Source organism: Cryptomeria japonica, chromosome 3, assembly GCF_030272615.1.
Source record: "Cryptomeria japonica chromosome 3, Sugi_1.0, whole genome shotgun sequence".
Lineage (NCBI taxonomy): Eukaryota > Viridiplantae > Streptophyta > Pinopsida > Cupressales > Cupressaceae > Cryptomeria > Cryptomeria japonica.
In genome coordinates this window covers 734,199,095-734,212,232 of record NC_081407.1, presented here as the reverse complement: position 1 = coordinate 734,212,232, position 13,138 = coordinate 734,199,095, and the positions used below count along the sequence as shown (strand labels likewise).

General features: G+C 35.8%; 1 protein-coding gene across 1 annotated transcript; it reads left to right on the top strand.

The window, feature by feature from the left end:
• The first annotated feature begins 3,223 nt into the window (after window positions 1-3,223).
• On the top strand, window positions 3,224-12,880 carry LOC131074917 (protein SPA, chloroplastic). The gene is made up of 6 exons (XM_058011657.2): window positions 3,224-3,583; window positions 11,413-11,496; window positions 11,598-11,649; window positions 11,795-11,951; window positions 12,150-12,192; window positions 12,535-12,880. Exons 1-5 carry the CDS (start codon window positions 3,359-3,361, stop codon window positions 12,169-12,171), a joined length of 540 nt encoding a protein of 179 aa, XP_057867640.1. The 5' UTR covers window positions 3,224-3,358; the 3' UTR covers window positions 12,172-12,192; window positions 12,535-12,880.
• Window positions 12,881-13,138: the final 258 nt, after the last annotated feature.

Sequence of the window (13,138 nt, the reverse complement as noted above, 5' to 3'; positions counted from 1 at the left end):
GAGATTAGGCCACAAGACATGGAGATAACTACTTCAGACTTTCTCACTAAGGCACACAAACTTAGGTAAGATACAAAAGAGGGACTTGCACAAGTGAAGACCATTTCTTTAGGGAAAGGTACAAAATGATTGTCCAAATACAATAGGAATTAAAAACTAAACTAAAGAAGGAATCACATCAACATGTAGATAACAGTTCACAACTTAATACTCATCTGATATATCTCTACACAACAATACATTTGAACCTCAAACTTGCACCATATTCAATCTATACTACGTACACCACTACACCACATACTACATTCTTCACGCTACCATTTCCTTATCATGTAGCACAAATGATCTGACCATATATATATTAGTCAAAAAATAAATAACCTCTATAGGTTGACCCAAATTATGTAATGTGTATATAGCATTGACCCAAAATATTTCATGCGGAAGGTAAAGAAGACATGTGAAGATTCACACCAAGTCAACAAAACTTCCAACTAACTTCAAAAAGACTTTACACACAACCGCACAGACCAAAATACATAAGCCAATTCATAACAATTTGATTAACCCAAAATATCTTAATCTGGACCCAAAAACAAAATAAGAAGTCCACCACAAAAGAAACACAATACCTTAGGAATAATAACAACTGATCCAAAACATCCTCAAAGCAATATCAAGATGAGGAAAGAAGCATATTCCTTCACACCCTCCTAAGATAATACTATAACTAATCATAGACAACAATGTCGCTCACGAACAACATCAATATCCAACCTATGGCCATCTAGACCAACATCATTGTAAATATTTGACCACGATTGTTGTTTTATCTTTCCTTTCATGCACCAACTCATCAATAGTAACTTCATGCATGTCCAAAGAGTCTTCTTGAAACTCTATTACATAGTCCTTATATATCAAGGCACTATCTACATCCATAAGATCTACTATGAACCTCTTTTCATTTTCCTATTTCTCATTATTTCTTGCTCCAAAAGAATCTTTTTCATTTTGTTCTACTTTTTCTTTATTTGGGAAGAGAGACCTTAACCGCCCAGGATGCTCGTGCACTTGCTTATGCAAAATTTTCTTCAAATTCTCGCCATAATTATGCCAACTCTCACTATAATTTTGATAAATTTGTTTCAATTCAATAATCCCTTGTAGTAGTTGCTCTTGAAAAGTCTTCATCTTTCTCATTGGACCCTTCAGGATGGCAGGGCATACCTACTTTAATACCATTATAATATGCTACTCTATTATGGATATTTTTTATTTGAAATGTGTTTGCGATTGATTTATAGAATAATATAAAGTGTAGGTAATATAAATACTTGTAGCAATTAAACAACTCAAAAAATTCCAATATTTAGGAAACCCACATGCTGAAATATTTCTAATTTTATTTCTAATTTGAGAATATAATTTTTCTCAAAAATATAGACAACTCAGTTCATAGAATAGCATTACAAATGTATTTCAACACATACCCAAACAATGCAACAATAGAATAGACTAAACTGGTATTAAAATTAGCTAACTGACATTTGTAGTTTAGACATCAATCTTCAATAACTTCTCCAAAGGTTGTGAAATGGATAGAAATGATAGTGTAAACCCTAAACATCTCCAAACAATAATGGAAACCTCTTCAAACCTAAAGCACTACCTTCCTCTATGCTCATGTCACTACCTAGGTTGTACGACCAACAAATAAAATAAATAAACAAGCAAATAATTATTTTAATCTACTCCTTCAAGACTGTAAACACATCTAAATTATTTCACGATGAAGCCCATCTATAATCTTTGTGTGAAATCACCAAGTAATCGTCCAAATTGGATCTTTCACCAATGTAGAAGATGTTCCTTGCAAAGGTTTTTGTCCTCACAAAGCTTGAGTTGAACCAAATCCAACTCAAGAAATCATGTAGGTTTTTTCTCAAAGAGAAACATTAGAAATAATAAACTCAACATAGCAAATGAGCTCTCAATTTCCCCTTTTTATCAACCTTTTAGGGAACTTTCTAGAAACTCCCTTTTAAAATCATTTTATTAATTTATTGAGCCTTTTAACTACAAAAAGTGATTTAATTTGCTTTTAAAATATTTCTGACACTTAAAGTCACTTTTAAACATCCTATTATTTAAAAAATTTCATTATCTTTCCAACGAGATATAACATTAAGGTGCCCAATAAATAAATTTAATTAAAAAGGAAGCCTTAGTGAAAATAATTAAATATAGTTCAATAATGCATCCAATTACCGACAATAGTTGAAATGCATCAAAATTGAAATTTGACTATGTAGGAGTGATCCTGATGATGAAGATGATAAATGAACTTGACTGAGTGACTTACTAAAAAATAGATGCTCCCTCCAAGAATCTTGGAGCCTAAACTGAAAATCAGAAATAACATTTAAAAGTGTCATATGACTCCTCTAAACCATTTGAGCCTAAATTGAAAGTCATAAATAACATTTGAAAGTGTCATATGACTCCTCTAAACCATTTGAGCTCATTGATAACATCAAATTATCCCTCGAAATAAACTAACACAAACCCAAAAAATAAATAACAATTGAATTGCTAGAAAACTGAAAATGGAGACATTACATTTTCCTAACCCCTAAAGACTTCAATTTATCAAACCTTGTTAAATTCTAGTTTTTTACTTGTCTCTTCACTATTTTTTCCCATTGTATTGACCTCCTTTGCACCAAAATCTTTAGTCTAATTGAACACGGCATTCACAACTAAATTTCCATAATCCTTGCTCTTCTTCATTTGTACCATGTTTAATATCATGTTGCAAGAACCATTAATATCATGTGCAAGAACCAGGTGATGGCTTTTGCCAAAGGGAAATGCAAGGTACATTGGGGTTAATCAGCTCACCTATTTTCTCCTTTATTTGCTCTCTCTTATCTTACATTCATTTCATACAAATTTCAGATATATAATTTAAACTTTTTAAAAATAAAATTATAATAAAAATTATAAATCACAATTATATTTGAAATTGGATTAAAAGATTCAAAACTATAACTAATAAAACTCAAAACACAATTGAAAGCTAAAACTGACCTAAAGACAGAAAACAATATTTGTGACTGTAAGATTTGATGTGAGCAGTCAAACAAAATCAAGGGCTGTACTTTTCACCTTAATAATTCTCCACCCTAATCGTTTGGCTCTTTTAAAAATATAATCAAACTGCCACAACGGCAAAACCTGGAATGACCGCCACGTGGAAAGGCTCTGTCTGTGAAACGGATAGGGCTGCCTCAATGGCACTTAATTTCACAATTTTTTGCAGTGGACAATCCATAGTCAGTCGTACACAGGGGAGATGGCAATGGAGTCTTTGAATTGCCACAATAGACTTTTCTCGCCTCCGATATCTTGCGCTTCGTCCAAGACATTTTCTCGACGAGTTTGTTCTCGTTTTTCTGGATTATCTACGTCAAAATTTTGCCCTTCTTTGAAAATTTTATCGCCACAGAGAAATGCTGGGAAGCAGCGGTTTAATCGTGGGTACCCTGTCGTTCGAGCTATTGAATTAGACCAGGATACGGTGAGTACTTTCTTCCACATTCACTTTTTATTGCTACCCATTTAATTGTTTCGGCACTTCCGTTTTCTTTACCTGCTTAATTCAATTGAATGCTGCGGGAACTAGAAATTTCATTCGCTGAAAACCTAAAAAAATTAGTTCAATGATGAATTAAAATCACCGAAAGGATTTGTTGGTCACCATTATCCACTATTTGAAGCTTCTTTAAAACCTGCAATGCGAATTTCCCCAGATAGATTATGGATGTGGAATGAAATCCCAATTATAGGGATACTTCGTTGTATTAAATATCTTGTCACATTTATAGCATCCACTAGCTAAAGATTGCTTCCAGGATGAAACACTGAAATCCTCTGTGCATTGATTTGAAAAAGAAAAAACTTAGCCCCTACTACCCTGTACATCAGTAGTATGCATCCAAGATTTTCCAACATGGTATCGTAGCTATTGTTGGTATTTAGTTAGATCTGAGCGAGGATTCGGAGGGATGAGGATTTGGAATTACAATTCATACTTGTAGAAGAATGCCAAAGTCCCATCATAAAATGGGCATGTAATCTGGTTGTAGTACAGCTTATTAGCAGGGAATAGGTCCGATAGAAGGTTTTAATAAAAATTCATAGGTTCAAGATGTAACAGACTGAGTCATCATGTCTTTAATAGTGTTTGCTGCTGCATTCTGCTTGCGGAGGACAATTTGGGTTAGTCTGACTTTATAACTGAGCTGCTTTAAGAATTTTCAATTTTGTATTAATTTTCTTACCAAAGTCATTTTCCTGCAACCGACAGGTGAAAATTGCCCATTACTAATGATCTTCATTTTCATACTACTATATTGTCGCTTTATGTCCAGTTTCTAGGGAGTTGTCATCTTACTCTGGAATATTGAAAGTTTCAACGCTTGCCTATTTTGTATTTTTGCTGTTTCGAGAATTAGGGTTTAGTTTGTCACTTACTAACCCTTATCAAAAATGACCCAACCTTCCAGCACATTGCTGGTCTGTAATATTCGTCACACACAACAATGTCTGCATTGCATACCTTAACTTTTACAATTCAATATAAAGGATAATTACTTCTTTACCAATTACTAGTTCCTTGCCCAGCTTGGATACTTTTAGGATCGGCATTTTCTAATTTTTTAATAGACCCCGGATTTTTTACCAGGCTATGCCTTAGGAGTCGCTAATGATCAGGAATTCTCAATCAATGTCCAAAAATAATTCCAATTGATAGATATGAATTTATGTACTCATTGAGGCAAGAATGTGTTAATTTTAGACTTTCAGATTAATACAATACTCAGAAAATAGAAATCTATCTTAATTTCCAGATTAATGCTGATTGTTGTTAGTGTTAGGATTTTCCAGAATTAAGCATAAGTAGAGAAATGAACAGAATGAACTCACAACACACAAGTACCCTGGGAAAACCTCCTAGGAGGAAAAACCCAGCAAGAAAGATCCTTGGATCTGATTATGTATTAAGCATAATGTTCTGATTACAACACTTATCTCTGATTGCTGTCCAAACAGCAAGTTGCCAAGGTGATGAAGGATGATGCCCTAGCTGTAGATGACCAAGAAACCAATCAGCAGAAGATGACTTAAACAGGCTGAAGCAGCATTATAATCAAGTGTCCTTGGAGTTCGCCAAAGAGCAGATTCGCCAAGTGTAGGAGGGCAGATCGCATTTAGGAGAAGAGCATATTGCATTTGCTGATGATGTGTGTAAAAATGAATGTGTTACTTCATCTTGAAGTTGACATATATATATCTTCCTCTTGGCGGTAGACCTCTAAGTCGGCTTGCATTAATTAATATTATTTTATTAATTCCTTTTTCCCACGTTTGGTGTATGGGTTCAGTCCTTATCCCTTAGCATGTTTCATTTGGGTAAGAGACACATAGTGTGGCGTGAGTTATAGGGTCTGCCCTATTAGAGGTGGCGTGTGAGAAGGGCTCAACCCTGAAGGGTACACGTTATCCTTTCAAGATAAAGGGCCCAGCCCTTAAGGGCGGATTCCAATGTTGCCTTAGGCAATTGGAATCCGCTCTTCACCCTAATTAAAACTAACACTCCCTCTTAATTAGGGAGAAGAGAATATAATCAGAATATCACTATCTTCCATCTTGCACACAATCAAAGAATGGATTACATAATCAGAACATAGTAGACTTCCATCTTGCACACAAGCATAGAATGGAATTACATAACAAAAATCTTCCATCTTGCACACAAGCATAGACTGGAGCCACCTTACATTGCCTGCAGAGGGTGGCGAGGATCTTTTCTACCATCTTACATTGCCCGCAGAGGATGGTAACAATTACTCTTCTCCTTGAGAAGACTACCACCTTACATTGCCCGTAGAGGGTGGTTGATGCAACACAATGCTTCACTGAGGTTGAGACTCCCTCTCAACCAAGGTTTCATTTTTTGAAATCCCAAGCCTATCTCTGAAGTACACAAACTTCACCTTGGATAGAGACTTGGTAAGGATATCTGCAATCTGATCATCAGTGCTGACATACTTCAGCTGAATAGCACCTCTTTGCACCATATCCCGAATGAAGTGATAATGAGTTTCCACATGTTTTGACCTATCATGGAACACTGGATTGACTGACATCTTTATGCAACTTTGATTATCACAATGAATGATTGTGGGTTTCCAAGGTTGTCCAAACAACCCAGCAAGAAGTTTACGAAGCCATACTGCTTCCCTAGAAGCAACACTTGCAGCTATATACTCAACTTCAGCTATACTTAGTGCCACTGAGAATTGTTTTCTGCAAGCCCAAGAAATCACTGCAGATCCTAGGTTGAAGCAGATGCCTGAAGTACTTGTCCTATCTTTTACACTTCCTGCCCAATTTGCATCTGAGTAACCTTCCAGGGTTATTGGAGTTTTCATTGGATACTTCAACCCAAAGCCAACTGTGCTTTGCAAGTATCTCAGGATGTGTTTGGCTGCAACAAGGTGAACATGTTTGGGCATGCTCATGAATTGGCTGAGAGCATTCACTGCATAGCATATATCTGGTCTAGTGTTAACTAGATACATCAATGATCCAATCAACTGCTTGTACTCAGAAAGATCTGCAAAATCAGAGTTAGCTGCAGAAACACTCAACTTCTTTAAGTTAGATTCCATAGGAGTAGACATAGGTTTTTAATCCATCATTCTAAATCTTTTCAGAATATCAATAGTATACTTTCCTTGACTTAAGAAAATTTCATTAGGTCTTTGCCATACTTCTAGACCTAAAAAATAATGCATTAGACCTAAATCCTTCATTTCGAATTCTGAAGCTAATTCTTTCTTACATCTACTAATGAGTTCATCTTTACTAGTATAAAATAAATCATCCACATATAGAACCAGAATTAGCATTTCATCATTAGATACTTTAAAATAAATGTTAGAATCAACATCATTTTTACAAAACCCTGAGCTTACCAAGCACTTATCAATTCTTTCATACCAAGCTCGAGGGGCCTGTTTGAGGCCATATAGTGCTTTCTTTAATCTGCAAACATGAGTTTCTCTTTCATGAACCTCGTAACCCTCAAGTTGTTCAATATAGACTTCTTCCTCAATGACTCCATTAAGGAAGGCAGTCTTAACATCCATTTGATGTAGCTTCCAACCTTTAGTTGCAGCAATGGCTATTATAGTTCTAATAGAAGTATATCTAGCAATGAGAGCAAATGTTTCTTCATAATCTATGCCTTCCTTTTGAGAAAAACCACGAGCTACAAATCTAGCTTTATATTTCTCAATACTACCATCAGCATTATGTTTAATTTTAAATAACCATTTAGAGGAAACAACGGACTTACTTTTAGGTCTAGGCACAATATCCCAGACATCATTCTTGATGATTGACTGATATTCTTCATCCATGGCTAACTTCCAGGCATGATAGTTCAAGGCTTCTTCAACATTGCATGGCTCGGACTCAATGAGATTGCTCATCAATGCAATGTAGTTGGAGAATACTTGAGGTCTCTTGCTTTCTTTGAAGGTACCACTGGGGGCTGCATATCTTTCAGTTTCTTGAATGGTGTTTCTCACCCATAGTGGCCTCTTTTTGCTGACCACAATGTCACCAAGTACATCCGTGGGATTCATAGGCTTAGGTGGGTCATCATGCACTTCTTGAGGTGGAGGCACAACAGACTCCCTTTGAATCTCAAGGTTATTATCAACATTCATATCTTGATTATCATTAGCCTCATCAATAACAGAAGAACCTTTTGACTTCTTAAATGCAATAACTTCTTCAAAAGTAACATCCCTACTTACCTCAACATACCTTTGACCTGGAATGTAGATCCTGAAGGCTTTGGAGGATTCACTGTATCCAACTAGCATTCCTTTCTTTCCGGAGGGCTCCAACTTAGTTTGTTTTTCTTTAGGCACATGAACATATACAGGACTTCCAAAAATTCTCAAGTGGCTAATGTCAGGTTTGGATCCTGAGAAGGCTTCTTCAGGAGTCATATTCTTTAGAACATGGTGGGGACATCTATTCTGAATATAGACCGTTGTTCTAGAAGCCTTAGCCCAAAGAAAAGTCTGCAAGTCTTGATCATGGATCATGGCCTTTGCAGCCTCAACAATAGTCCTATTCTTTCTTTCAGCAACTCCATTTTGCTGAGGGTTGTAGGGAACACAAAAATCCCTCTTAATTCCTGACTCAATACAGAAGTCATAAAAACTGTCAGAGGTAAACTCACCTCCATTTTCAAACCTTAAGCATTTAATTCTTTTACCAGAGATGTTTTCAGCCAATGCCTTAAGACTTCATCAGATTCTTTAGTCTTAAAGAAATAGACCCAAGTTTTCTTAGAGAAGTCATCTATGAATATTACATGATAAAGAAATCCACTAGGGGATGCTATAGACATAGGGCCACATAAATCAGAATGAACAAGTTCTAGTTTTTCTTTAGCTCTACTTTCACTTTTATGAAAATGACCTTTAATATTTTTACCCATAGCACAACCTTTACATGAATCATCATGAAATTTACTGAGTTTAGGCATACCTTTAACTATCTTTCAAAGAGAGGGAAGAGCTTGAAAGTGTAAGTGTCCAAGCCTTCTATGCCATAGCTCACAGGATTCAGGGGTCTTATTAATGAGGGCTTGAACCGGGTTAGAGGAAATCTTATACAAACTATCATATCTATTTCCAATAACATGAGCAGATTTAAAAATAGATTTCTTAGGCCAAGCAAGTACTTTACCCTTAGAAAATGCTACTTGATAACCTTTATCTTCTAGAGCAGAAATAAAAATTAAGTTTCTTTTAATTCTAGGAACAAATAAGATATCACTAAGGTGAAGTGAAATACCAGAGTCTAAATTTAAAGTAGTACCAGAACCTCTTACCGAATATCGAGCATCGTCACCAATTACCACATGTAGACTGGTATCCTTTTCTACTAAGTCTGAGAGATGTTCACAATATCCTGTGATGTGTCTGGAAGCACCACTGTCAATATTTCCAATAACATGAGCAGATTTAAAAATAGATTTCTTAGGCCAAGCAAGTACTTTACCCTTAGAAAATGCTACTTGATAACCTTTATCTTCTAGAGCAGAAATAAAAATTAAGTTTCTTTTAATTCTAGGAACAAATAAGATATCACTAAGGTGAAGTGAAATACCAGAGTTTAAATTTAAAGTAGTACCAGAACCTCTTACCGAATATCGAGCATCGTCACCAATTACCACATGTAGACTGGTATCCTTTTCTACTAAGTCTGAGAGATGTTCACAATATCCTGTGATGTGTCTGGAAGCACCACTGTCAATTAGCCATGTGTTACTATCTGAAGGTATGCTGTTTGATAAGACAGAGATGAATAAGAAGTCTTCATTTTGTTCTGAGACTTCATTTAGGTTGGCTTCCTTTTGCATGGGTTCATTCTGACATTCTTTAGCATAGTGACCATATTTGTCACATCTGAAACATCGAACACGAGAGAGATCTCTTGGCTTCTTCCAAGAATACTGAGAGCTAGGTGGTCTGAAATCTCTACTCCTCTTGGGATTATTCTTTTTCCAATTACCACCTTTCTTGCATTGGGCTGCAAACATATGTTGATCATCCACTTGAGGACTTTTGAGTTTTCCCCTTGTGGCAAGGCGAGATTCCTCATGGAGGCAATCGTTCCGAAGATGATCAAAGGTTGGGAATTCAGATCTCCCACTTATGGATTGAATGAATGAGTCCCATGAGTCTGGAAGACCATTTAATGATATCATGACAATATCTTTGTCTTCAATGTCATGACCAATTGTGCCTAGTTGATCTTTTAGTTCTGAGATCTTCATGAAGTAAGACATAATTGAATCTTCCTTTGCCATTTTAACATGAAGTAATTGTTGACTTAATACAATTGCTCTACTGAGGATCTCATAAATACCTTTTAGATGTTTGAATATCTCTCTAGCTGTAGTGAACTTGGAGATGACAAGGTAATCTCTAACTGAGTCAATGATGAGTTTTCTGGCTTTGAGGGCATTCTTTTTGAATTGCTTTAATTCTTCTTGATCTGTGGGCACAGTCAGCTCTTTGTCTTGCACAAACTGTAGGAGATCATCTTCCTCAAGAGCAAGTAGGATGCGAACCTTCTAGGCAGCAAAGTTAAGAGCTCCTTCGAGCCTATCTTCAACTTTCAGTCTTGTCATTGCCCTGACTGAAAATGAAACAACAAACTAAAATAAAAGGCTACTGAAATCTGAAAGTTAATATATATGTATGTATGTAACCTAGAGCTCTGATACCATGTTAATTTTAGACTTTCAGATTAATACAATACTGAGAAAATAGAAATCTATCTTAATTTCCAGATTAATGTTGATTGTCGTTAGTGTTAGGATTTTCTAGAATTAAGCATAAGTAGAGAAATGAACAAAATGAACTCACAACACACAAGTACCCTAGGAAAACCTCCTAGGAGGAAAAACCCAGCAAGAAAGATCCTTGGATCTGATTATGTATTAAGCACAATGTTCTGATGACAACACTTATCTCTGATTGCTGTCCAAACAGCAAGTTGCCAAGGTGATGAAGGATGATGCCCTAGCTGTAGATGACCAAGAAACCAATCAGCAGAAGATGACTTCAACAGGCTGAAGCAGCATTATAACCAAGTGTCCTTGGAGTTCGCCAAAGAGAAGATTCGCCAAGTGTAGGAGGGCAGATTGCATTTAGGAGAAGAGCATATCGCATTTGCTGATGATGTGTGTAAAAATGAATGTGTTACTTCATCTTGAAGTTGACATATATATATCTTCCTCTTGGCGGTAGATCTCTAGGTCGGCTTGCATTAATTAATATTATTTTATGAATTCCTTTTTCCCACGTTTGGTGTATGGGTTCAGTCCTTATCCCTTAGCACGTTTCATTTGGGTGAGAGACACATAGTGTGGCGTGAGTTATAGGGTCTGCCCTATTAGAGGGTGGCGTGTGAGAAGGGCCCAGCCTTGAAGGGTACACGTTATCCTTTCAAGATAAAGGGCCCAGCCCTTAAGGGCGGATTCCAATGTTGCCTTAGGCAATTGGAATCCGCTCTTCACCCTAATTAAAACTAACAGAATGCCCCAGCATAGGTTCTAATACCAGGAATCAAGGTTCAATTTTTATGGCACCTGTAAATCTGTCCCTGTTTCTTCACTAGAAGCTTGACATTCTGCTGATGCTTTTGTGGCAGTATTTTAGTGGACAATGTGCAGACGCTTTTCTAACATCTACTGTTTCAGTAAGTGGTAATTTTTTAGGGATAATATTACTGATTTTGGGGATGCAGATTGTTGCTGTCTCTGTAGGTCTTGTTAGCATTGCTGTTGGTATTGGTATTCCAGTGTTCTACGAAATTCAAATCAATAATGCGGTATGTGCACCTTATTCTCAGTTTGGCAACTTTTTTTCAAAAGATTAAGGAATTCGCACTTAAAATCTGTCATTCATAAATTAGTGTTAATTTATGATCAGGCAAATCGAGAGAATGACCAGCCATGTTTCCCGTGCAAAGGAACTGGTGCTCGTAAGCTTCAATGCCTTTATCTCATATGTTTGATGTTTGCCATTTTTTATTCAGTATGGGAAGAAGACTATCATGCATTTAGATTTATCTTGTTTTCTACAATTTCCTTTTTCACTTTCAGTCAGTGATGTGTAACAAACTGCAGAAACATGTCGCATTTGCTTGGGAGCGGGTGACGTTACTGTTGACTATGGAGGAGATCAAACTGAGGTATCCCAATGTGTAAACTGTGAAGGAAAAGGTGCTTTGACCTGCACTACATGTCAAGGTACAGGAATCCAGCCTCGGTACTTAGACCGAAGGTATGCGCTTCTATTAATGACTAATTATCTTTATGTGTGTTATGTAGTTCAATAATAATAACCTTCTGAAATTGCATTTTCTGTAGACTATATATAACCCTCTAAAACATAATATAAATAATTTTTTGGAAGCTAAATTCATTCACATAAAAGGATGTTTTGTAGTTGCAACTCTGAAAGGAATTGTTGTTTGTGCAGAGAGTTTAAGGATGACGATTGATTATCTAGATTTAACATTCTGGTATGTTTCAGGCCATGTTTTTTTTCCTCTAAAATCTGCTATTCATGTTATATAAAATCTGTTATTCTTCTTTATATTTGTGTGTGAATGCATATATAATGTATGTATGTATGCATATACATATATATGTATGTGTATGCATATATGTGTGTATGTATGTATATATGTATATGTATGATGTATTTATATACATATAGACATGTATATATACAGATACGTATATGCATGCATGTGTAACAAATGACCATTATATTAGGATATTGAGCATGTGCTGGCATTTTAGGTTTTACATTTTCTTGGGACAAGTTGAAATATATTGAGTTGATGTTATGTGCTCAACAGATGTTAGATCAATTCTGCTGAAGACGTTTTGATTAACGAAAAAAATGAGATGACCAGTATGCTCTAACTGCTCATCCAATGTTTTGAAGCTTTATCTGCCTATTTTTCAAAACATTAGTTTTATTATTTTTTTACTGTTCTGTGTTTATTGTTTGTGCAACTTGGGTTGTACACTTTTTGACAAGGAAAAAATGTACCCAGTCTAGCAAGTGCTATTTATTTTTGTTCTAGAAAATTATGCAATGTTGCATTTTTCTGGTTTCTCTGTACAAAATAAGTGCATCAAAATGATTGCAATGCCAGATTACCAGGAACTTTTGGCCTACAATATAACCATTTTTCCTTCTATGGAGATTCAGCATTAACACACAATAAACTGAGGCGTTGCAATTAATACATAAAAAATGGATATGTCTGTGACTACTGATTGCTTAGTAATAATAACCATATTATGACAAAATTCTTTGTGAGATATCGACAGTCACCAAAGTTTAAACTACTGCATATGCTAAAATGGATGATAGAGAGCAGATTATGCTGTAGATTATGTTCTTGATGTATCATTTGAAGATTCAACAGGGAAGTTAAATTTCACAGTGACCTC

Excerpts from the sequence above, each read along its gene's own strand:
- LOC131074917 (XM_058011657.2), top strand. The coding sequence starts at position 3,359 with ATGGCAATGGAGTCTTTGAATTGCCACAATAGACTTTTCTCGCCTCCG. Across the intron at positions 3,584-11,412 it reads TTGAATTAGACCAGGATACG|ATTGTTGCTGTCTCTGTAGG; the intron begins GTGAGTACTTTC and ends TTGGGGATGCAG. Across the intron at positions 11,952-12,149 it reads CCTCGGTACTTAGACCGAAG|AGAGTTTAAGGATGACGATT; the intron begins GTATGCGCTTCT and ends TTGTTTGTGCAG.